Raw genomic sequence first — 24,664 nt, forward strand, 5'->3', positions numbered from 1 at the left:
TCAATGCAAAGCAACAACCAACATATCAAGTGATAATTGTAATATAGCAGCAAACTATTAAGTTGCTAAATAGATAATTAATATCAGATATCAGTGGGAATTGCCAACTTTGGTGCCATTGTTTATATAAAATGTAACTGTATCATAGTTATCTGTGTTTTGATGTTTAAAGAAAATTAAAAAGATTTGAGGGAAAAAAATTAAAAAGCGCTGCTTTATAAATATCAGATGTAGGCCCGACTTTTAATAAACCAACATCTAAAACTCAAATATAAATGAAAAGGAAGGACTAATTTATTATTTACTTGATTCTTGTCACTTTCTGATAGGACCAAATGAAATGTGCAAATTAACACACACCATAGTTTTCAAATTTAGCAAGTCTCTGTCACATAAGCTATTGCTTTGTTACTCCATAAACTCCTGTCTTGCAATAACATCTTTATCATTTATATACCTGCTTTTCGTCACTAAGTAGTGAGTCACTAGCACAATGCATAGTTTCTATTTTCATAGTTGACGAGTATCAATAGACCGCCTATTTCAGTGATGTCACTGCTCAAAACAACACTGCAGTAACATAACTAGCCTACTGCCCAAAAGAAACATGACAGCGATCCACTCACTAGCTGAGTTCTGAGGCTACGTTGAGTGAAGTAAATGAGTTCTGCCCACAGTTGATGTCAGCTGATCAGTCTGCCTTCACCTGAAACGTAGAGCAAGCCTTCTGAAAAAGCGATCAGTACGGAGAGCGTCTGGGGACAAAAGACTTCGCAGAGCAAAGCAGTGAGGCTGAGGTACTTTTGTGGGGTTAATGAGCAATTCTACAAAATTAAAACTAGAAACAGTTCGATTGTTCTACTACTCTCTCCACTGTAGCATAGCGGTGCTGGCAATCAGGACCTTGTATTACACATGACATCAGAATCGAAACTCAGTATCTGGATGTAGCGCCCAAGGGCAAGTACATGATCAGTCATGGACTACTAATTGTATATATATGGAACCTAGCAAATTATTTATATAGACTACATGCTATTAGATGGTAACACGTATCTTAGAGTTGAGTGGCACACGAGTGATATTACTGCCATTGTTGTCGAGCTGCCAGCATTCAGTCATTTGTATGGCCTCAGCTCCTTGAGAGAAGTATAAACTGCTGTCTAGATTGAGTGAGGTTCTTACAACTTTTTTTTTTTGCTATGCAATATCGCATTCCATTGTGATCCAGTTTCAGTACTTTGTCTCAAGTGTTTGACATTTTATAAAACAGGTAATCTAATTATTAAACGACATGCCAGTCAAAACTGAAATGCAATTCAATGCTTTTACATTTTTTAATAGAACCATCTTTTTTTTTTTTGCAATGCTTATGCATTAGCTGAACACTACCACTACATTCAGGGATGGCATATGTATGTAGCTACCAGTCACTGGCTGCAGGGTAATGCTACTTAAGAGCCTACTTTAACTATATATTTAACTAATTTGCAGAGGTTGAACACACATTTCTCTAAAATAAATAGTTCAATATCTTCATGCTCTAGCACATTTGGCTTATGTTATTATTTCTCCCTTAACATAGCAGTAAGGTACTACTATCTTCTGACTAGAAACTTGTAGAGTACTCTTAGAAGTTTTAATTTCATAATAGCATTACACACAGTACACTTAGTCCATTATAGACACAGGTTAAATGTGTTTGCAAGTAAAATCTCTGCTAATGATCTTCACACACATTTTGTTCTACACAGAAATGAGCTGTGAATGTGAAAGTTTGATTTTTTTGTCTAAACACTGTGTGACTTAAAAAAAAAAATAATAAAAAAAATATTAATAAACTGTCTTGAGAAGGCCTTAAACCTGTTCTGTAACACAGCAAGGTGCTCTACTTTACTACTTGCTGCAGTTTTTTTTATTTACATCACATCACATAAAGTATTGGTCTTAGTCTTCCTTTTAGCTCATTTAATTATCATACTTGTCAATGCCTTGTTTTTAAAACAAGATGTTTTTTATTGTCTTGAATAAAAATAAAATGCTCTAAGCTCTTTCTGCTGAAAAAAATAAAAAAGACTGATTTTTAACATTGCATAGATTAGAACTTTGAACATTAATAATATACTTCATATTAACATAATTTGTTCAGTTCATTATTCAATCCTGATAAACATAAATCCCAAACTTGATACAGAATTTAGCATACTAGTGTTAAAGCCTGTGTACACGGGCCAAAATGTTTAAGGAACTGCAGTGCAGCAGTCCCACCCGCCTCCCTCTTAACCCTCCCATGCCACCAACGATCTGTACCACCGCTGCCCGATGCAGAGAGGGACACATTGCCCCTCTGTGCTTCGGTACCTCTGCAAGACTGTTTCTGCACTGTCCCAGAAACAGTGCAATCTCTCTACTTTTAGCGAAATATGCGGCAGAGGACTTAATGACCAGTGCCATCCTCGCACAGTCTCTACTGCTCATCGGTGCTGGTCGTTAAGGTCAGGTATGTTTGCTTTGCACAGTCTCTACTACGCATGACTGCATCGGACAAACATACCTGGCCTTTTATTATATACGATGTGCATTCTTGCAAAATCTAAATTTGCCTGTTTTCTTTTTCTTTCTACTGCATTTGTAAAAGCAAAGGTGCCATACTCACTGATTATTGATGGATATATTCTGCTCAGTAACTTTGACAAGATTATTTACAATATTTGATGTATTTTGCAGCCCCCTCTTGTGAAAACTAGAGTATTTACATGATGATTACAAATATTACCTCTTATGAATTGGCAGAGGTGGGGGTACTCCGTACCGGTGAGTACTCCCACAAAAAAGCCCTGACTATTACCATTTTGAAGCTCTGTTTGTTGTGTGTATGCCTACGTGTATGTGTTTTTATGTAAAAATAAATCTACCTCTTGAGATTGATCTCCATGCCAAACATCATGAAGACTGGTACAGTAGTTTTCACTTTTCTCTTATCTAAATATCCTTATTGGGCTGTGGCTGTAAGTGTATTTTGTTTTCACATCTAAATATCTTTTGTAAACCATTATAAAGTTTTATACCTTTTTGAAAAACTGGTTCAAATAAAGGCAATGTGCAGATAGCGATATAGTTAAAAATTCCAAAATTTTAATGTTTCAAGCATAAAAATACCCACAACATCCATGGGTGACGGGAAAACACACAATCACTTGCTGTTAACGGCTGACCTCAGGTCGGAATCATAGCTTTTTTTTTTTAAACTGCCTTTAGCATTGAATAGTTATTCAAACAAACTATAGTTGCTCAGTATTAATATGAAAGTCATATATTATGTATTTTCAAGACTTTTTTTGAACGACAGTCTTTTTTTATACTTATTATTTTTCTTTTCATTTTAAATGAATAATTATCAAACACTAAATAGGTTTCTGTTTTGTTTTGGACAGAAAAAAATGTCTCGAGGAAGCAGCTTGTCACCGATGCCCAGCTCTCTGCAGCATCGGCCTGGTCCTTCCAATTCTGTTAAAGCAAAAGGATTTAAAGATATCCGTATTGATGAAGAAGTAAAAATAGCAGTCAATATAGCCCTGGAGAGGTTCCGATATAGTGATCAAAAAGGTAAGATTGATTTTAAAGTCTTTAGTTAACAATGAGACAGAATGTGATAACAGAGAGAAATGATCAAAAAAGACATCTTTAAAGATATCCAGATATACCATAATCTTTTATATCCATGGACATAATACCTTTAATCTGTAATGTAGTGGCAAATTGATTCTAAAGAGAATGCAGTGAAACAAATCTACACAGTAGGCTGGCGGTATAAACGATGAATGGATTCATTTGTATGACTTCTTTTACTTTAAAGGGACATTAAAGGGATACTGAACCCAATTTTTTCCTCCATGATTCAGATAGAGCATGCAATTTTAAGCAACTTTTTAATTTACTCCTATTATCATTTTTTTCTTTGTGCTCTTGGTATCTTTATTTGAAAAGGCAGGAATGTAAACTTAGGAGCAGCTGGCCCATCTTTGGCTCAGCACCTGGGTAGCGCTTGCTGATTGGTGGTGTTTGATGTCCCTTTAATGTAGATGGTTGAATGGTACGATTGCATCGACATTTTGTTCCTTAAAGGGACAGTCTAGTCAAAATTAAACTTTCATGATTCAGATAGGGCATGCCATTTTAAACAACTTTCCAATTTACTTCTTTTATCTAATTTGCTCAATTCCTTAGATATCCTTTGTTGATGAAATAGCAATGCACATGTGTGAGCCAATCACACAAGGCCTCTATGTGCAGCAACCAATCAGCAGCTACTGAGCATATCTAGATATGCTTTTCAGCAAGTGATATCAAGAGAATGAAGCAAATTGGATAATAGAAGTAAATTAGAAAGTTGTTTAAAATGACATGCTCTTTCTAAATCACGAAAAGAAAAAAATTGGGTTTCATGTCCCTTTTAATGGCAACAAACAAAGCCTGCATTTGCATCTGGAACAAATTTCCTGTAAAGATTATTTCTAATGTTCTCTTTTTGATGGATGATACATCACCTAGGGCGTCATTGTTCCAATATGTTTAAAGCATATCTTTCAGATTTGTTTGTACATATCTTGAGTGTACTGTGTCTTGCTAGGGTTATTCTTTTATTTATTATCAGAAGGGGCAAAGGGATATATATTATTACTGTAGGACTATGATGGTGGTGTTTTTGGTGTACGGGACACATTGCATATTTCAATTGGTTTGTTTTTCCTATTAAGAAATGGACTTTCCTTCATCTTTGACCAGCACAGAGAGAGCCTTTATACACCGCCTGTCCCAGTCACTTGGATTGATATCAAAAAGCAAGGGGTAAGTTAAGTGGCACTGCTTATGTATTTTTTTTCCCCCCATCATTATTTGTAAAATTTTTGTTCAACTAACGAGCTTTAAAACATTACTCAATGATGCACTTGGCCTCTTGGCTATAAAACATTTTTTTGTATAGAGTTTGGAAATACAATTTAATAGCTAGATCTGGGTTATTATAGTAGCAAACTTACGTACTCTAATTTAAGCACTTGCTAACCTGTACTGTTTATGTTTAACCCCCTACAAAGGCATTGCATATCTATTTAAAATATGGCGCGGAAGCTGCAGAGAACAACCAAGTTAAGCGACTGCTGCTTGTTGTCTCACAGACCATTTACAATTGGGACCAGCTGTTCTCTAATGCTTTGGAGAAGTACTTTAACTATGTGTTTAACCTCATTTGTGGGGTTTAAAATATAGCTTTACAGAGTCGTTAGAGCTAAAATTACATGCTTTAACAAATTAGAGCATGTCATTTTTTCATAATAATTGCCATTTAATTAGATATCAGCTACTGTGCAACAACTTCCAAGTGAAAATGACCCTGGTTGTTAGGTGAATGATCCTTAGCATTATTAGGATGTTATTGTATGGGGTGGTTTTGCTGGAAGACTTTTTTGATGTAAGGGGGTGTGATGGGGGGGATTACAGTAAGGGATAATTGTTGTTTAAGATGAATTGCATAGGAATGATTGCAGTGGGGTCAGATTAAGTATAAGGTTAATTGTGATGGAGATAGGTTCATTGATGATGAGGCAAGGTTGAGAATAGTGTTAACTGGAGCGGTGTCAGGGTTGCAGATAGGTTTCCTTGCATCTGGGATTTGTGTTTCAACTTTATTATGTAGAGGGGTTTGCTGGGCTTTAACACTAATATGATATACTTAATATTGTTGTAACTCTACAGTAGGTATGTGCATTCGTATTCTTCGTTAGGATCCAAATGCGTAAGTAGGTGCTACTCGGCTCTTTTCAGAATCAGATTCATTCTTGTGCAAGATCACTACTTTAGGATCTGTGCAAATCCAGATTTAAACATAGTTATCTTGCACAATAATCAATCCGGCTCCGAAATGAGACAAATGAGAGCGCATACTTCTACTTTTGTATCCTAGTGAGGGATCTGAATGCACATGTCTACTGTACAGGCAGTTACACTAAACCACTATTCTTTAATTACGTGCAGCTTGTGTACTGTCACCGAATAATCATTATCTGAGTGTGATTTTGGCCCTAAAATGGAGCCACTATGAAAACTCACCTGGCATTGAATTTTTTTTCATAGTGGCTTTTGGGTCTCAAGCAAATAATCCATCCCCTTGTCTCCTCTGGACAATGATATATTTATCAATTATTGAAATTGAATTTACTATTATTTAATTGACTTAATCTTACCTTTCAATTTTCTTATCTTGGAAATTGTTGGGTGGTCTTAGTACTAAATATATGCTGAATTCCAGGAAAGGCACAAACCGATACTTAACAATAAGGAAAAAGGATGGCTCTGAATCGGCAAGTGCACTGATGTCTTGTAGCCTTAGTCACAACACAAAGCATGTAGTGAGGAGCCTTATACATAGATTTCCTGTTACTAACAAGGAACGAACAGAGCTCCTTCCCAAGACAGAGAGAGGAAATGTTTTTGCAGTGGAAGCAGGTAAGTTCTTTACATTTTATTATCAGTGGTGTTTTGGCACAATATATGTTATTATTATTATTATTTATTTGTATAGCGCCGCCAAACTCTGTATATATCTATACAAATCATATTTATGCAATATTCATATTTAATAAAGTGTTTAACTGTGTATGAGAAAAAAAAAAGTGTTTTGCGTGTGTGTATATGTATGTGTACTGATTAATTCAGCTGGTAAACAACTCTTGAAGCAAGCTACACTAGCAGCGGAGATACTAACCTTCCTTCCCGGGGGTCACGGCACAACATACAAGAGATGAACATTATGTACATAGGTTGTATGTCTGGTTACCTATTTTTCCTTTTGAGTTGACCTCTCTTATTTGTGTACTTTTGGTGAATTCAGCTTCACAGCTTGTATGCTATCTAGTGTTGGTGGGACTCATCTACATCTCCACCAGTTCTGCTGATTAACAAGCTTTAATGGACAATCCAGAGCTGGTCTTTCTGCATGCAGAGTTTGCAAGCTTGCAAGTGTCGTTTAACTGCAGCGGTCTAGCTTAGCATTTTATGTTTCTCTATGAATGTCTTTTCTATGTTATTAATCTGGTTTCTTTGAGGGGTGTTACACCTTAAATATACATATTTTGATTTAGTGGGGCTTAAAGAGTGCTGAAATCCCTCTCTATGTATCCGGATTGTCTCATGAATCCGGAGCTCTCTTTCTTATCTTTAGTTTGAATTCAACACCAAGAGGGTCTGCACCAACACTCATTTGCAGCCTAACCCCTGCTGAGTGTATGCTTTTCTGTAACAGAATCATATTAGGCTTTCTTCCACATGTTGGTTTCTGTGGAAATTACTCTCCCTATTTTTGATGTGTATGTATGTGTATATTTTTGTGTGTGTGTGTGTATATGTGTATATATATATATATATATATATATATATATATATATATATATATATATATATATATATATATATACATATACACACTTGTATGCAAAAGTTTAGGCGTCCCTGACGATTTCCATGATTTTCATTTATAAATAATAATAATAATGTTTGGATCAGCAATTTTATTTTGATCTATCAAATAACTGAAGGACTCAGTAATATTTCAGTAGTGAAATGAGGTTTATTGGATTAACAGAAAATGTGCAACAAAACGAAATTAGACAGGTGCATAAATTTGGGTACCCCAACAGAAATATTGCATAAATTTTTAGTAGAGCCTCCTTTAGCAGAAATAACAGCCTCTAGACGCTTTCTATAGCCTGTAATGAATGTCTGGATGAAGGTATTTTGGACCATTCCTCCTTGCAAAACATCTCCAGTTCAGTTATTTTTGATGGTTGCCTAGCATGGACAGCCCGCTTCAAATCACCCCACAGATTTTCAATCATATTCAGGTCTGGGGACTGGGATGGCCATTCCAGAACATTGTACTTGTTCCACTGCATAAATAGCAGAGTAGATTTTGAGCAGTGTTTTGGGTCGATGTCTTGTTGAAATATCCAGCCCCGGCGTAACTTCAACTTTGTGACTGATTCCTCAACATTATTCTCAAGTATCTGCTGATATTGAGTGGAATCCATGCGACCCTCAACTTTAACAAGATTCCCAGTACCGTTACTGGCCACACAGTCCCACAGCATGATGGAACATCCACCAAATTTTACTGTGGGTAGCAAATGTTTGTCTTGGAACGCTATGTTCTTTTGCCGCCATGCATAACGCCCCTTGTTATGACCAAATAACTCAATCTTTGTTTCATCAGTCCACAGCACCTTCTTCCAAAATCAAGCTGGCTTGTTCAAATAAGCGTTTGCATACCTCAAGCGACTCTTTGTGGCTTGTGTGCAGAAAAGGCTTCTTCCACATCACTCTCCCATACAGCTTCTCCTTGTGCTATGTGCGCTGAATTGTTGAACGATGCACAGTGACACCATCTGCAGCAAGATGATGTTGTAGGTCTTTGGAGGTTGTCTGTGGGCTGTTTTTGACTGTTCTCACCATTCTTTGCCTTTGCCTTTCCGATATTTGACTTGGCCTGCCACTTCTGGCCTTAACAAGAACTGTGCCTGTGGTCTTACATTTCATCACAATGTTCCTCACAGTGGACACTGACAGCTTACATCTCTGCGATAGATTTTTGTAGCCTTCCCCTAAACCATAATGTTGAACAATCTTTGTTTTCAGGTAATTTGAGAGTTGTTTTGAGGCCCCCATGTTGCCACTCTTCAGAGGAGAGTTAAAGAGAACAACAACTTGCAATTGGCAACCTTAAATACCTTTTCTCATAATTTGATGCACCTGTCTATGAAGTTCAAGGCTTAATGGGCTCACCAAACCAATTGTGTGTTCCAATTAATCATTGCTAGGTAGTTACAGGTATTCAAAATGACAAGGGTGCCCAAATTTATGCACCTGTCTAATTTCATTTTGATGCATATTGCACATTTTCTGTTAATCCAATAAACCTCATTTCACTACTGAAATATTTTTGTGTCCTTCAGTTATTTGATAGATCAAAATGAAATTGCTGATCCAAATACCCAATTATTTATAAATCAAAATCATGGAAATTGTCAGGGGTGCCTAAACTGTTGCATATGATTGTGTGTGTATGTGTATGTATGTGTGTGTGTGTGTATATGTATATATGTATATATATATATATATATATATATATATATATATATATATATATATATATATATATATATATATATATATATATATATATTTAAATCACAATATAAGGAATAATAAAATACAAAAACAAATGTGATGGTGCACAAAAAAGGATAAACGTCCCAGGTTATCACGGTGGTAATGCTCAGCAGGTGAACCTCAGGGAAAAAAGAAACGCATATAGTGAAGTTCTGTGGTTTATGTGAAATTTACAGCAGAACCTAGAAAGGTATTCACATTGTCTAGAGCTTCAAAATCAATCTCTAGATATACAGACACAGGAAGCTCCTAATAGGAGTCAAGGCAAATAAGGATATTCCAGCTTTTAAAGGATGAATCGGAAGTGGTTAAAAAAGTATAACAAATTTATTAAAAACAAGTCACAAGGCATATATGAGACTGTCCCAATCATAGACTACTACAAGCAAAAGACTGTGTATCACAATGTCCAATAATTGCTCTGTTAGTACGGTAAGGAACAAGACCCCGCCCCTTTTGTGACATCACTACTTTTGTGCACCATCACATTTGTTTTTGCACTATTTAAATATGTTCATCTGTTTTTGTGAAAATACTATTTTTATGGTAAAGCTGTATATTTTGGTAAACTTTGCTTGGCTTGGCAAAGTTTTTCAAGAATAGGAAGCCGGAGGCTAACTTCTTTCTAATAAATTTATGGAAACCCAAGTTATTTTTTAAAACAAATACTGTACTGATCCTAGCTGCTATCAAGAATGATTATTAGGTTGAAGGAATTCTGAATATTAAAGGTTTTTAAAGCCTATTCAAAAAGGGGAAATTTGCGACAGTTTCTTGAAAACACATCCTGGGAAACCAGTTGCAAAGTCGACCTTGAAGCCTAGCATTACTTTTATTAATCATTATCATATATGGCAGAAAAATTGTGCAGGCATGAATGCTTTTTGTAATTTAGTTGATAACCTTTTTGCTATAGCACATATAGGATGTCATAGTTGCCCTATAACAGGCTTGTGTTTCCTTGAGTGTATTAATATGTATTGAATTATACCTCACTGTTCATTTAAAATATGGATATCTTTGTAAGTGTTTTTGACAGACTCCTTCTGGTTATTTGGTTTTGGACAAAACATACACTATATATATATATATATATATATATATATATATATATATATATATATATATACATACATACATACATACATACATACATACATACATACATGTGGCCCCCGGTTTACGCCGGTTCAATTTGCGCCGTTTCAGAATAACAACCTTTTTTTTTTTTTCAGTCATGGGACTGCTATTGAAATGCATTGAAAAGAAGTGCACTAATTAAAATAGGCAGTAGGTGGAGCTGTCCGCTTGTGTTTCAGGAAAGTTAAAGGGACAGTCTAGGCCAAAATAAACTTTCATGATTCAGGTAGGACATGTAATTTTAAACAATTTTCCAATTTACTTTTATCACCAATTTTGCTTTGTTCTCTTGGTATTCTTAGTTGAAAGCTTAACCTAGGAGGTTCATATGCTAATTTCTTAGACCTTGAAGGCCACCTCTTTTCAGAATGCATTTTAACAGTTTTTCACCACTAGAGGGTGTTCACGTATTTCATATAGATAACACTGTGCTCGTTAACGTGAAGTTATCTGGGAGCAGGCACTGATTGGCTGCAAGTCTGTCAAAAGAACTGAAATAAAGGGGCAGTTTGCAGAGGCTTAGATACAAGATAATCACAGAGGTTAAAAGTATATTAATATAACTGTGTTGGTTATGCAAAACTGGGGAATGGGTAATAAAGGGCTTATCTATTTTTTAAAACAATAACAATTCTGGTGTAGACTGTCCCTTTAAGCAAGTTTAACAGCCTGAAATTGATCTGTGTACACAGATCAGACCAGACTTATCGAGAAACAAGATCTAGCAGGCACTTCCCTTTTATCTTCCTGTCCAGCTGCTTGAGGTGAGGGTGCCTAACTGCCTATTAATCACTGCAGATTGAAATGCATAGAATAGGTGCAGACCAAATATTATCTAACATGCTAACGATGCAGAGAACTGATTGCAGAAAAATGCAAGTAAAAAAACTTTTTTGTTCATTAAACTTAGTTTAATTATATATTCTGTGTTTGTCGTGTGATTATTTGATACTGTTTATAATGCTGTTTAGCATTTAAAGTCTTCATTTCAAAGCTTTAAAAATAATGTATTAGGTGTTACTTATGACAATTTTGAGAGGGGCCTGGAACCTAACTCCCTCACTTCCAATTGACTTACATTATAAACTGGGTTTCAATTTACAATGGTTTCGATTTACAACCATTCCTTCTGGAACCTAACCCCGGCGAAATTTTTTATATATTTTTGCTGGTGTTCGTTTATTACAGATTTTATGTTTCAGGTATTCTGTTTTATAATGCAATGTATCACAATATGTAGGTACTGTATAGTAAGAACTTTGTTTACTGTAGTATATTGTAATGTGTTAATGTGCAGTATAGTGATTAATTGTATATGTTTTGTGCTATCTGAAGAGAACCGTGAAATGAGCAGGACTAGCGGCCGTCTGAATAACGGTATACCACAAGTTCCAGTAAAAAGAGGAGAATCTGAATTGGACTCCTTCCGACAATCTTTGCCAGTATTTGAGAAGCAGGAGGCCATTGTGGGCGTTATCAAGGATAATAAAGTAGTTTTGGTTATTGGAGAGACAGGATCAGGAAAGACCACACAAGTAAGTTTACATATTTGCAAGAAATTTTAATTGAAAAATTGTTGTTAATATTGATAGTAGTTGAAAACTAAAATTCCTACATGCTTCATTAGTGATAACAGATTGTTAGAATAACTTCACATTAGTAAATTGAGAGTTATGTAATAATCTATTTGTGCACAGACAGAATCTTTAAGACTGTAAATCTGTAACATTGCCATATCTGAAGGAGTAAAGTTAAATGGGTAAAGGGACATTAAACCATAAATAAAATAAGAGGCTGGAAAATGCACCTTTTTTCATCTAGTAGTAAGGGTACAACACAGCTGACCAGATGCCGTTCCTCCCACACTATAGACTGAAAGCAGAGTGTCCTACTGCACCACTGTCATTCCATAATAAACCTTGAATTGCATGCTTTGATTCACTGTTTATTCTGGTGTGACAATGGTGCAGGAACATGCTTTACTTATAGTTTGTGGGGTGGTTAGTAAGGTCTCTGGCTGCAACTTTTTAAAATAAAAAAACGCTTGTTCTGTGGGGTATAAACATGTACCCAACTCTGTTTTTTTTTTTTTTTTGTAAACCAAAACCATGCAGGGAAGTACGATTAAATTTATATATAGTTTGATTAATTTATATTATATATGCACATTTTTATTTGATTTAGATACCTCAGTTCCTTCTTGATGACTGCAGCAAAAATAGCACCCCGTGCCGCATTTTCTGTACCCAGCCACGACGCCTTGCGGCTATAGCTGTTGCAGAAAGGGTTGCCGCTGAAAGGGGAGAAAAAATTGGTCAGACTGTTGGTTATCAAATCCGTCTAGAAAGCCGGTATGAAAAACATTAATTGTAGTCTTCTGTAAACGGAACCACTAGAGCCATCTGTAAGTGCTCTTAATAATAACGTTGAAATCGAATACTCATTTTTCAATATACCATTCCTCATTTGCTGTGTAATCTGTATGACAATAAACCTACATTAGTGATTACATGGAAATTCTAGTGAAGTTTATTTTATAGCTAGAATGAATGTTTGTTTGGTTTTTGAATCATAATATATTGCATTTTTTGAACTGGTTAAGGATCTTCAGTCAGTGTATAAAGTAATGTTAACTAGAATGTCCCTTTATGAAAACTTTTATGGTTTTGTGTACATAGAGCAGGTATATAAGTGTAGCATTCGATTTTCAATTGAATGTGATGGCACTGGCCTGCAATGAATTCTAAATACATATTCTAATATATACTATAATTTGATTCTTGCATAACAGGGTTTCTCCAAAGACTCTTCTCACCTTTTGCACAAACGGGGTTCTATTGCGCACTCTGATGGCAGGAGACGGCACTCTGTCAACAGTGACCCATGTTATTGTGGTAAATATCCCTTTGTTTCCCTTTTACTGAAATGCCAATAATAAACCTGACTGAGAATGGTGGCATGTAGGTATTCTAGCTAGAATTGCGGTGGCTTTTTTCTCTCACAGGGTTTACATATTCCAACTCAGCTATAGGTTTATTAATAAGACAGGCCTCCTGAAGCTTTTAAAATACCCTTACAATGGTCACAAATAGACTGATTCCCATATAGTGAACCAGAGGAGAAGTGTAGGAGTGAAATGAGGGCTACACAAAAAGGCTTAGGGTGCATCATGGCTCACAGACCTTAGGTTTAGATTATTGGTGTCCAACTCCAGTCCTTAGGTTGAAAAGAAACCATGATTTTCAGGATTTCTGTGTTTAGGGTATACTCATATTCTGAGATCTTGACATACCTGTGCTCAGTTTATACTTAAAGGTCCTGAAACCCAATTTTTCCCATGATTCAGATAGCGCATGTGATTTTAAACAACTTTTCAATTTACTTTTATTATTTAATTAGTTTTTTTTCTCCTGATATCCTTTGTTGAAAAGGATACCTAGGTAGGTTTAGGAGCTGCTAATTGGTGACAGCACATATATACCTCCATGTTATTGGCTCACCTGATGTGTTCAGGTAGCTCCCAGTAGTGCCTTATTGCCTCTTCAACAATAGATACCAAGATAATGAAGCCAATTAGATAATAGAAGTCAGTTTGAAGTTGTTTAAAATTGCATATTCTGTCTTAGTAATGATAGAAAAAAAAAATAGCTTTTATGTCCCTTTAAATCTCTGCATGTTGGCAGCCACTGAGGACAGGAGCTGGATACCACTGGTCTAGATTAACTGATGGTGGAAAAAGGACGTAACAGGGGATGGTAAACCCTCCAACTGGTTTACTGCTTTGTTTTTAATAGGCTTTACAATCTATATTTGTGTAAATCACAGTAAGTGATATATGAACACTGATTTAATAGCGCCCTGTACAGCTAGAAGTATGTAATCTAACTAAAACTGAAGGGCACCTTCAAGTTTATATTAATTTGTGCTTTGTGAGAAGTTGACTTATGCTTCTGCCTTAGTCAAATCAATTGCCATCTGTTTAATAATTATAATGTCACTTCTTCATGTCATCCGACCTGGCCTTTTTTTATTAGTGTTTTTATTGCATTCAGTTTTATCTTCTAAGCAAGAGGCAGTCATTTGTTTGCAGTTTGCTGTAGGGAGTGTAAGGGAGCAAAGCACGAGGCTTACGTTCATGATGACACATCCATTCATTTTATCCCTGGGTCTTGTAACATAGCATTATTAAACAGTTTCTTTATTTTTCGACACATGCTTATTAATTTACAGTAAAGTAATACATTTTGTGTAGTTGATTCGACAGAAGACTGATAATTTTACATTTTTATCGATAAAGCATAATAGATACAATGCCTTGCAAAAGTACTCTGGTATTTTACTGATTAACAGTCTATATATTGACCGTTTGTTCTGTTATACTTTATATGAATTATTTATTTGGTATTGGTGTCATGTTGAAAAAGTATTTTGAAGAAAATTTAAAAATTAAAATACGCAATTTAAAAAAATTCAACCCCTTTTTTTTCTGTAAGATCCATATTTACAAAGTTGACAGAGATTGTCCTAATTGCAATACAATTGGCCTCTACCTATAAGACATTAAAGGGATATTAAACCCAACATTTTTCTTTCATGCTTCAGATAGAGAACACAATTTTAAACAACTTTCCAATTCGCTTCTATTATATAATTTGCTTCAAGCTTTTGGTATCCGTTCTTTGAAGGAGCAGCATTGCATTACTGGGAGCTATCTGAACACATCGGGTGAGCCAATGGCAGGAGAGGCATATACTGTTTGTGTAGCTACCAATCAGCAGATAGCTCCCAGTAGTGCATTGCTGCTCCTGAGCCTAACTAGGTAAGCTTTTTAACAAAGTATACCAAGAGAATGAAGCAAATTAGATAAGACATAAAATGGAAAGTTGTTTAAAGTTGCATGCTATATCTGAATCATGAAAGTTTCATTTTGACTTTACTGTCCCTTTTAAAGTAGCAAGCATTTATCTCTGGATAAAAGTTCCACTCTTTCTACAGATCTGCAGCCCAGCAAATGATCTTAAGCTAAACTGTGACAATGAAGAATAAAGAGCATCCTACAGCAGAGAGAGTAATTTCTAATGTAGCAAAAAAATGCTAATTTTCCAGGTGTATCTATACTTTTGTAAGGCATCGTATACCTGGCAATTTGTGATTTGCCTCATTTACTCATTTATTTTAAATATTATATTTTATTCTATACCTATTAATATCTACGTAATATATTTCTGGAACTCTGTGCATTTCTCCTGCATTAAATAGTTAATCATAAAAAGTATATGAACAAAACTCTAAAAAAAAAAAAAAAAAAAAAAATTAAGCAAAAAGTTAAACCTAATAGAGGCTATATTTCTTATGTGAAAAGGATTTTATTTACAATTTCATCAAATCTTATTACATAAATGAACAAACATAAAATTGTATAAAATGTGCACAACATTCAAAAAATCCAAGCGGCTTTATCAAGATGGATTATTTGTGTGTCTATTCATTTTTAACCTTTTAATGCTGTTACGGCGTTGCATTCCGTCCAAATTTTTCTGGGCTTTAACGCGGATGGACGGAATACAACGTCCTAACCGGGTGGCTTCCCTGATGGGATCGTGGTCTGGAGGGCGTGCCTAGCATCATAGGGTCGCCCCCCCTGACGTGATCCCATCATTGAAATCTCATGATCACTTGCATGATCGCGAGATTTCAAATTGTTTACATCGGAACAGTTGTTCCGATGTAGACACTTTAACCCCGGCAGGAAAGGGTTCAATACCACCACCCTTTGTTTGATATGTTCTTTCTTCATTAGTGTGTGCTAATCACAGTGAGCTCTTTCCTAGGTTCCTAGACAATTGCATATCACTAATTCTTTAAGGTGCTATTCTTTAGTTATTGACTATGATAGTCTCTTTTACATACTAAATTTATTTTTGAAGGTGGTATTGCCAGATTTTTTTTTTAATACATAACTGTTACTCTAATTTATCAACATATTTAATATCACATAGATATAGAAATAGCCCTGATAACTAAAAACTGAAAATGACAATTTAAAAATCTTTGCTTTCATACATGAAGAAATTGGTTATAAATTAAAAAGAAGAATCATAAAAAATTACACCTTATAAAAGATACATTAAAAGACATGCTCCCAAAAGTTTTGTTTAACATAATTACTAATTTCTCCTGAAAAATGTAAAAATAATCATATCAATCCAATAGAAAAGGGTTTAAATCTAATTCAGAATTGAATCCCTGTGGGAACAATGTACCCATTTCATATATTCTGCTACTTTTCTTTAAAATTAATTTTTCATAACTCCCCCCCCTCCATTGTTTCTTCACCTTTTTTATACCCCAATATGACAAATATTTAGTACTATTATGGTGAACTGTTTTAAAGTGCTTGTATAAATTGGTATCTAAGTCTCCTCTATCAATATTACACAAATGTTTGTGAATTCTTGTACGGAGACACCTAGTCATTTCACCTAAATATTGTAGTTTACACGTAGATTGTAATAAGTAGATGACCCCTTTATCACTGCATCTAATTGTATCAGTTTTGTTTGTATGTGTGGAAACAACCGATTTAGCCTTACTGTTGTGTTGGCACGCTTTGCAGCTATAATATGGAAAAAAGCCTGATAATGCATTCCCTCTTAGATCTACTTCTTTAATCTTTTATTCTTAAACTCACTAGGGCAGTGCTTTCCAAACTGTGTGTCGGGACACACTAGTGTGTCGGCAGCAGTGTGTAGGTGTGTCCCTGCTTCAGCACAAATTCTTTTTTTAGTTTCTGACTTTCCACCTGCCTGCTACGCAAATATCACATGGTTGACACATGATTGATACCTAGGGGGACACAGATCATGTTAACCTATTGGCACAGCTCAGTTGGAACTGAAACTATTCCCATTGGCGGTACATTGGCTCCTGACTGCACGTGTAGTCTCCTTAATTGGCTCGTGACTGCATGTGTACTCAGTGAGTGGGACAGCAGTGTGTATACAGCGCGGGCAGTAGTCAATCGGACTCACCGAGCTCTGAGGGCGGCAGATTAAACGCTGAGCTGAAGTCAGAAGTCAGTTGGGTTTTTTTGCAGCTAGCTCCCAGTAGTGCTTTGCTGCTGATGGTCTTGATATATGGATAGGAAGTGGAAGCTTAAAAATGCTTGATGATGAAATGCGAGTGTCTTTATCTAATATTCCACCAAATATTCAGAAATTGTGTTCATCCCATCAACCTCCCATTAAACATCCCATCAACATCCCATTAAAATAGTAAGTAGCTATTGGTGTTATTAAACTTTTTTTTTAATTCTCGCACATACATACTGTTACTTGTAAATACATTTTGTTATTATATAATTTATGTATGTGTCCGTATCTCTAAAAACAAGTTAGATTAACCTCCTTTTTGCTAGTACAACTGAATTACTGTGTTGCGAAATTATGTAGGTCTAAAAAGTGTGTCACTAACATGAAAAGTTTGGAAAGCTCTGCACTAGGGGCTAGAATATTTTTTACGTTTCTGGCTCTATTGTAGATAAAACTTGGCTTATCAGTAATTGGACTCCCCAAAATGGGATCCATCTTCACCAAATGCCAATGTTTTCTTAATTTTCTCAGTTGCTTTATAGTCTCAATTGAAATCTGTTATAAATGGAACTTATTTTATTATGTTCAACTCCTTTTTTTTGTTTCCTCAATATGTCTCAAATTTCAATTTTTTTCTTTACCATGTTTTATAGCCTGCTCAATTCTTTGAGGCTCATACCCTCCTTCTAAGAACCTCTCTTCTAATATCCTAATCTGAGTTTCATAGTCACCTTAGAGCAGTTTCTCCTAATGCGCAAACACTGACCTTTTGGGATATTATTGATCATTTGTGGTTAATGACGGCTGTTGAAGTGGATGTAATTATTAGCGTCCAGTTCTTTAAAGTGAAGGGAAACTTTGATGAATGAAACCTGGTTTTTAAAAATACTATTAAAAACAGCCAGAGCAGCTTCCCCCACTCGGAGATCCTCTCTTCACACGTCAGCAATGACTAATCCGGCTTCTTCCAATCACGGCTTTCCCCCAGGGGAGTCATTCCCTGAGGCCATGCTGTGATTGGATGAAGCCGGATTAATCATTGTTGACGTGTGACGAGAGGATCTCTGGGTGGGGGAAGCTGCTCTGGCTGTGAAAAGAACAAAGGTAAATTTTAAACAAAACGGCTGCTTTCTAAACTTTGATGAATGAAAGTGCCCCTGTTTTTAAAAACCGGGCTTTCATTCATCAAAGTTTACCTTCACTTTAATATGATTTTTGGTGTTTATAGTATTATTAATATTGCTTATTTTTAAGCGCTTTGTTCAAATACTTTTTGATGTACTATTTTTTTTTTCTGGGTGAGAGACCAGTCAAACTAAGTTATTAAGGGTTAATTGTGGCGCGCTCCAAGTAGTAAATCTTCTAAACATTACTCCTGCAATAAAGCTATCGCTACTATACTTGTACTAGTATTATTTTCATATATTTACTAGCACCAACATATTCCTCAGTTATTTTAGATGTATAGTTATAGAGTACAAAACAAATGTAATAATTAATAAAGGTGCACAAAGCGTTGCCTGTTAGTTACCATGTGACTTATACCACATTGTAGTGAAAAAAATGACATGCTTGATTTTGTTAGACCATATGATTTAATTTTACTGCCTTTACTGCAAGGGTTAAAAACATAGTTAAAGCCTTGTTATAGAGCCATAGAGAACTGCTGGTCGCGAGCAGTCAGTGAGGCAAGCAGAAGTGGCAGTTGCATGACCCCGCCAATCACCTGTCTAGAGCTGCAACAACTAATCGTCATAATCGATAATAATCGATTATGAAAATAGTTGTCAACGAATCTCATAATCGATTAATCGATTAGTTGGTTTGCAATTAGTTGGTCTGTGCACAACACCAGCTGCTTCACTCCAATGAACTCCTGCATATGGTATTGTGTTTTATGGTTAAATCCTTAGCCTAAAGGATGTTTACAAGCGTATACTTTTTACTTTTTCAGGACAGTATACGTTTATAACTACCCCTGGCTTATGTGCAACCCAGATATAATAGTCATCATTTGGATTGTTTATATTAAATCAGGTGATTTGGAACTATGCTTTTCTTGATATAGTGCTGAGCTTGTTTACACCTAGTCCCTAGATTGATGGTAGTTATTTAAATTGATGTGCACTATTATCTGTTTGCACAATTATTAGCAGATTGCTTGCTATTGCTGATTATGTGTACTGTATAAATAAATGTGTAAGGCTTTGTCCTGTTATTGATATACAGTCCTTAGCGCTTCTGATTTTGTTTTTTATTGTTTTTTTATATTTTTAATAAATTGTGATAATATGTACCAGATTCAACCTTTATAAGTATATTTCTCCAACATAGGTGTGTCCGGTCCACGGCGTCATCCTTACTTGTGGGATATTCTCCTCCCCAACAGGAAATGGCAAAGAGCCCAGCAAAGCTGGTCACATGATCCCTCCTAGGCTCCGCCTACCCCAGTCATTCTCTTTGCCGTTGTACAGGCAACATCTCCACGGAGATGGCTTAGAGTTTTTTAGTGCGGATACTTCATTCCGTTCCTCTTCCTTCCATAGCGCAGTGCATGGAAGTGATAGGTTTGATGGTAGCGGCAATGGACATAGTTCCTTTTGTGCGCATTCATCTAAGACCATTACAACTGTTCATGCTCAGTCAGTGGAATGGGGACTATTCAGACTTGTCTCCGAAGATACAAGTAAATCAGAGGACCAGAGACTCATTCCGTTGGTGGCTGTCCCTGGACAACTTGTCACAAGGGATGACCTTCCGCAGACCAGAGTGGGTCATTGTCACGACCGACGCCAGTCTGATGGGCTGGGGCGCGGTCTGGGGATCCCTGAAAGCTCAGGGTCTTTGGTCTCGGGTAGAATCTCTTCTACCGATAAATATTCTGGAACTGAGAGCGATATTCAATGCTCTCAAAGCTTGGCCTCAGCTAGCGAGGGCCAAGTTCATACATCAACCATCAGGGGGGAACAAGGAGTTCCCTAGCGATGGAAGAAGTGACCAAAATCATTCTATGGGCGGAGTCTCACTCCTGCCACCTGTCTGCTATCCACATCCCAGGAGTGGAAAATTGGGAAGCGGATTTTCTGAGTCGTCAGACATTGCATCCGGGGGAGTGGGAACTCCATCCGGAAATCTTTGCCCAAGTCACTCAACCGTGGGGCATTCCAGACATGGATCTGATGGCCTCTCGTCAGAACTTCAGAGTTCCTTACTACGGGTACAGATCCAGGGATCCCAAGGCGGCTCTAGTGGATGCACTAGTAGCACCTTGGACCTTCAAACTAGCTTATGTGTTCCCGCCGTTTCCTCTCATCCCCAGGCTGGTAGCCAGGATCAATCAGGAGAGGGCGTCGGTGATTTTGATAGCTCCTGCGTGGCCACGCAGGACTTGGTATGCAGATCTGGTGAATATGTCATCGGCTCCACCATGGAAGCTACCTTTTGAGACGAGACCTTCTTGTTCTAGGTCCGTTCGACCCACTCCAGCTGACTGCTTGGAGATTGAACGCTTGATCTTATCAAAGCGAGGGTTCTCAGATTCTGTTATTAATACTCTTGTTCAGGCCTGAAAGCCTGTAAACAGAAAAATTACCACATAATTGGGTATATCTGTTGGTGTGAATCTGCAGGATTCCCTTGGGACAAGGTTAAGATTCCTAAGAGTCTATCCTTCCTTCGAGAAGGATTGGAAAAAGGATTATCTGCAAGTTCCTTGATGGGACAGATTTCTGCCTTGTCTGTGTTACTTCACAAAAAGCTGGCAGCTGTGCCAGATGTTCTAGCCTTTGTTCAGGCTCTGGTTAGAATCAAGCCTGTTTACAAAATTTTGACTCCTCCTTGGAGTCTCAACCTAGTTCTTTACATTCCGTTGATATTAAGTTATTATCTTGGAAAGTTTTGTTTTTGGTTGCAATTTCTTCTGCTAGAAGAGTTTCAGAATTATCTGCTCTGCAGTGTTCTTCTCCTTATCTGGTGTTCCATGCAGATAAGGTGGTTTTGCGTACTAAACCTGGTTTTCTTCCAAAAGTTGTTTCTAACAAAAACATTAACCAGGAGATAGTTGTGCCTTCTTTGTGTTCTAATCCAGTTTCAAAGAAGGAACGTTTGTTGCACAACTTGGATGTAGTTCGTGCTCTCAAATTTTACTTAGCAGCTACTAAGGATTTCAGACAAACTTTGTCTTTGTTTGTTGTTTATTCTGGTAAACGGAGAGGTAAAAAAGCAACTTCTACCTCTCTCTCCTTCTGGATTAAAAGCATTATCCGATTGGCTTATGAGACTGCCGGACGGCAGCCTCCTGAAAGAATCACAGCTCACTCCACTAGGGCTGTGGCTTCCACATGGGCCTTCAAGAACGAGGCTTCTGTTGATCAGATATGTAAGGCAGCGACTTGGTCTTCACTGCACACTTTTTCTAAATTTTACAAATTTGATACTTTTGCTTCTTCTGAGGCTATTTTTGGGAGAAAGGTTTTGCAAGCCGTGGTGCCTTCCATTTAGGTGACCTGATTTGCTCCCTCCCTTCATCCGTGTCCTAAAGCTTTGGTATTGGTTCCCACAAGTAAGGATGACGCCGTGGACCGGACACACCTATGTTGGAGAAAACAGAATTTATGTTTACCTGATAAATTACTTTCTCCAACGGTGTGTCCGGTCCACGGCCCACCCTGGTTTTTTTAATCAGGTCTGATAATTTATTTTCTTTAACTACAGTCACCACGGTAACATATATGGTTTCTCCTATGCAAATATTCCTCCTTAACGTCGGTCGAATGACTGGGGTAGGCGGAGCCTAGGAGGGATCATGTGACCAGCTTTGCTGGGCTCTTTGCCATTTCCTGTTGGGGAGGAGAATATCCCACAAGTAAGGATGACGCCGTGGACCGGACACACCGTTGGAGAAAGTAATTTATCAGGTAAACATAAATTCTGTTATTCGTTATTTTTAGAGCGGACTAGATATTTCCCCTAACCTTATAGCTTACATGGAAAACTATTATTGATTCTCTTTTTATCCGATTAGTCGATTAATCGAAAAACATAATCGGCCGATTAATCGATTATGAAAATTATCGTTAGTTGCAGCCCTACACCTGTCATATCTGTAAAGCAGTTATCCACGGTTCCCAAGCAGGACTTTAACTATAGACTTGAAGGGTCAGTAAGGCTAAATTTACATTGTTTTAAAGATTTAGAGCTTGTAACTTTTAAACTATAATGTCCCTTTTTAAATGCATGTATTTAAATGCACTAGGCATGTCCTCACCTAAGTAGGTTTTCCTTGAAGTTGCAGGTGAGCTTACATATTTTGGGCAAAAAGATTATGCTAAAAATCTCCTTTTCATATGAAACTGTTAATTACTTTTTTTTTTTTTTTTAAAGAGTAAGTTACTTCAGCTCTTCTTTTTCTGAATGAGGAGACCCCAGGGCACTAAAAACTTGCAGTATAACATTTGTCCACCATTAGATGGTATACTAACGATCTCCTTTTGCTAAAAACAATGGCTACTACTCTATACTCATCTTACTTGACCTCTCTGCTGCCTTTGACACTGTTGACCATCCCCTCCTCCTATGGACTCTCAGCTCTCCTGGGCTCTGTGACACTGCCCACTCTTGGATTCACCCTTATCTCTCTAACAGATCCTTCTCCATCTTTTTTGCTGATGATGACTCCTCTTTATTGCCTCTTTATGTTGGAGTTCTTCAAGGCTCTGTCCTGGGTCCTCTACTCTTCTCTGTTTACACTTCTTCACTGGGTAAACTTATTAACAGCTGTGGCTTCAACTATAGCCTCTATGCTGATGATACCCAGATCTGCCTAGCCACCCCTGCACTCTCTCCTTCTGTCAACTCTCACATCAGCGACTGCTTATCTGGCATTTCCTCCTGGATGGCCTCTCACCACCTAAAAATAAACATGTCCAAGACCAAACTACTTCGAATCCCCCCCCCCCCTCAAACTCTACTTCAGTTTCTAATTTTTCTATCACTGTTGGCAGCACCACTATCTCCCCATCAACCCAAGTCCGCTGCCTTGGAGTCACACTTTATTCAAATCTGTCCTTCATTCCCCACGTCCAATTGCTCTCTCCATCCTGCTGCAACTACCTACGCAATATCTCCAAAATTTGTCCATTTCTGATTGCTGAAACTATTTAACAGCTAATCCACTCCCTGATAATTTCCTGACTTGACTACTGTAATCTACTAACTGGCCTCCCTCTCTCCCCTTCAATCCATCCTAAATGCATCTGGCAGGCTAATTCACCTCTCCTGACGCTCTGTTTCTGCTGCACCTCTCTGTGAGTCCCTTCACTGGCTCCCCATTCACAGCAGAGTCAAATTCAAAATTCTCACCCTGACCTACAAAGCCCTCACCAATGCTGCCCCCCCACCTGTCTTCACTCATCAACAAATATACTCCAGCCTGCCCCCTAAGATCCAACAACAACCTGCTCCTTGCGTCCTCTGCCATCACCTCCTCCCATGCTAGACTACAGGACTTCTCTCATGCGGCACCAACCCTCTGGAACGCACTTCCTCAAGCTGTCAAACTTTCCTCTAACCTGTCCTCCTTTAAACGCTCCCTGAAGAACTTTTTGTTCAGGGAAGCTTATCACCCGATTCAGTAACAAATTAATTTCACTTTCCTTACAGTTGCCCTCATCTATCTCCTCACTAATATCATTCTCACCTCTGCAGTCCCCACCTCCTGTTTCCCATCCTCCTACTCGTCTAGATTGTAAGTTCCCACAGGAATAGGGCCCTCAATTCTCTCTGTATTTGTCTGTAAAAATGTTGTCTTATTGTATTGTTTCTCTGTTGTACTTTTATCTTTGTACCCATGGGCAGCGCTGCGGACACTGTTGGCACTTTATAAAGAATAATTATAATAATCTCCTTTTTATTTTGTGTATTAAAACTAGAATCAGATATCTTAGCCTTTTTAATTTATTTTTATGATAACAAAAATACATGACAGGATGAAGTCCATGAGAGAGACAGATTCAGCGACTTCCTTCTAACTAAGCTGAGAGACGTCATACAGAAGCATCCAACTCTGAAGCTCATACTCTCAAGTGCTGCCTTAGACGTTAACTTGTTTCTACAATATTTTGGAGGTTGTCCTGTTATTCATAGTAAGTACAAATATAATATTTTAATATTGAAAACAGATGTTGTTAAAATGCCTAAATATGAACGGAATA

The 24,664-nt window shown here is 37.2% G+C and overlaps 1 protein-coding gene across 2 annotated transcripts in view; it reads left to right on the forward strand.

Moving 5' to 3' along the window:
- The first annotated feature begins 724 nt into the window (after nucleotides 1-724).
- YTHDC2 (YTH N6-methyladenosine RNA binding protein C2) overlaps nucleotides 725-24,664 on the forward strand; it is a 256,373-nt gene continuing 232,433 nt past the window's right edge. The window contains exons 1-8 of one of the 2 annotated variants that reach the window (XM_053701553.1): nucleotides 725-797; nucleotides 3,435-3,606; nucleotides 4,758-4,848; nucleotides 6,308-6,504; nucleotides 11,698-11,897; nucleotides 12,547-12,713; nucleotides 13,154-13,256; nucleotides 24,439-24,595. In XM_053701553.1, coding sequence (XP_053557528.1) covers nucleotides 3,441-3,606; nucleotides 4,758-4,848; nucleotides 6,308-6,504; nucleotides 11,698-11,897; nucleotides 12,547-12,713; nucleotides 13,154-13,256; nucleotides 24,439-24,595 — 1,081 coding nt within the window. In that variant the 5' untranslated portion in view covers nucleotides 725-797; nucleotides 3,435-3,440. Of the gene's footprint in view, nucleotides 798-1,168; nucleotides 1,274-3,434; nucleotides 3,607-4,757; nucleotides 4,849-6,307; nucleotides 6,505-11,697; nucleotides 11,898-12,546; nucleotides 12,714-13,153; nucleotides 13,257-24,438; nucleotides 24,596-24,664 lie in introns of those variants that run through there. The other variant, XM_053701552.1, reaches the window with a different exon arrangement.

The sequence above is a fragment of the Bombina bombina genome, chromosome 2 (genome assembly GCF_027579735.1).
Source record: "Bombina bombina isolate aBomBom1 chromosome 2, aBomBom1.pri, whole genome shotgun sequence".
NCBI classification, from domain to species: domain Eukaryota; kingdom Metazoa; phylum Chordata; class Amphibia; order Anura; family Bombinatoridae; genus Bombina; species Bombina bombina.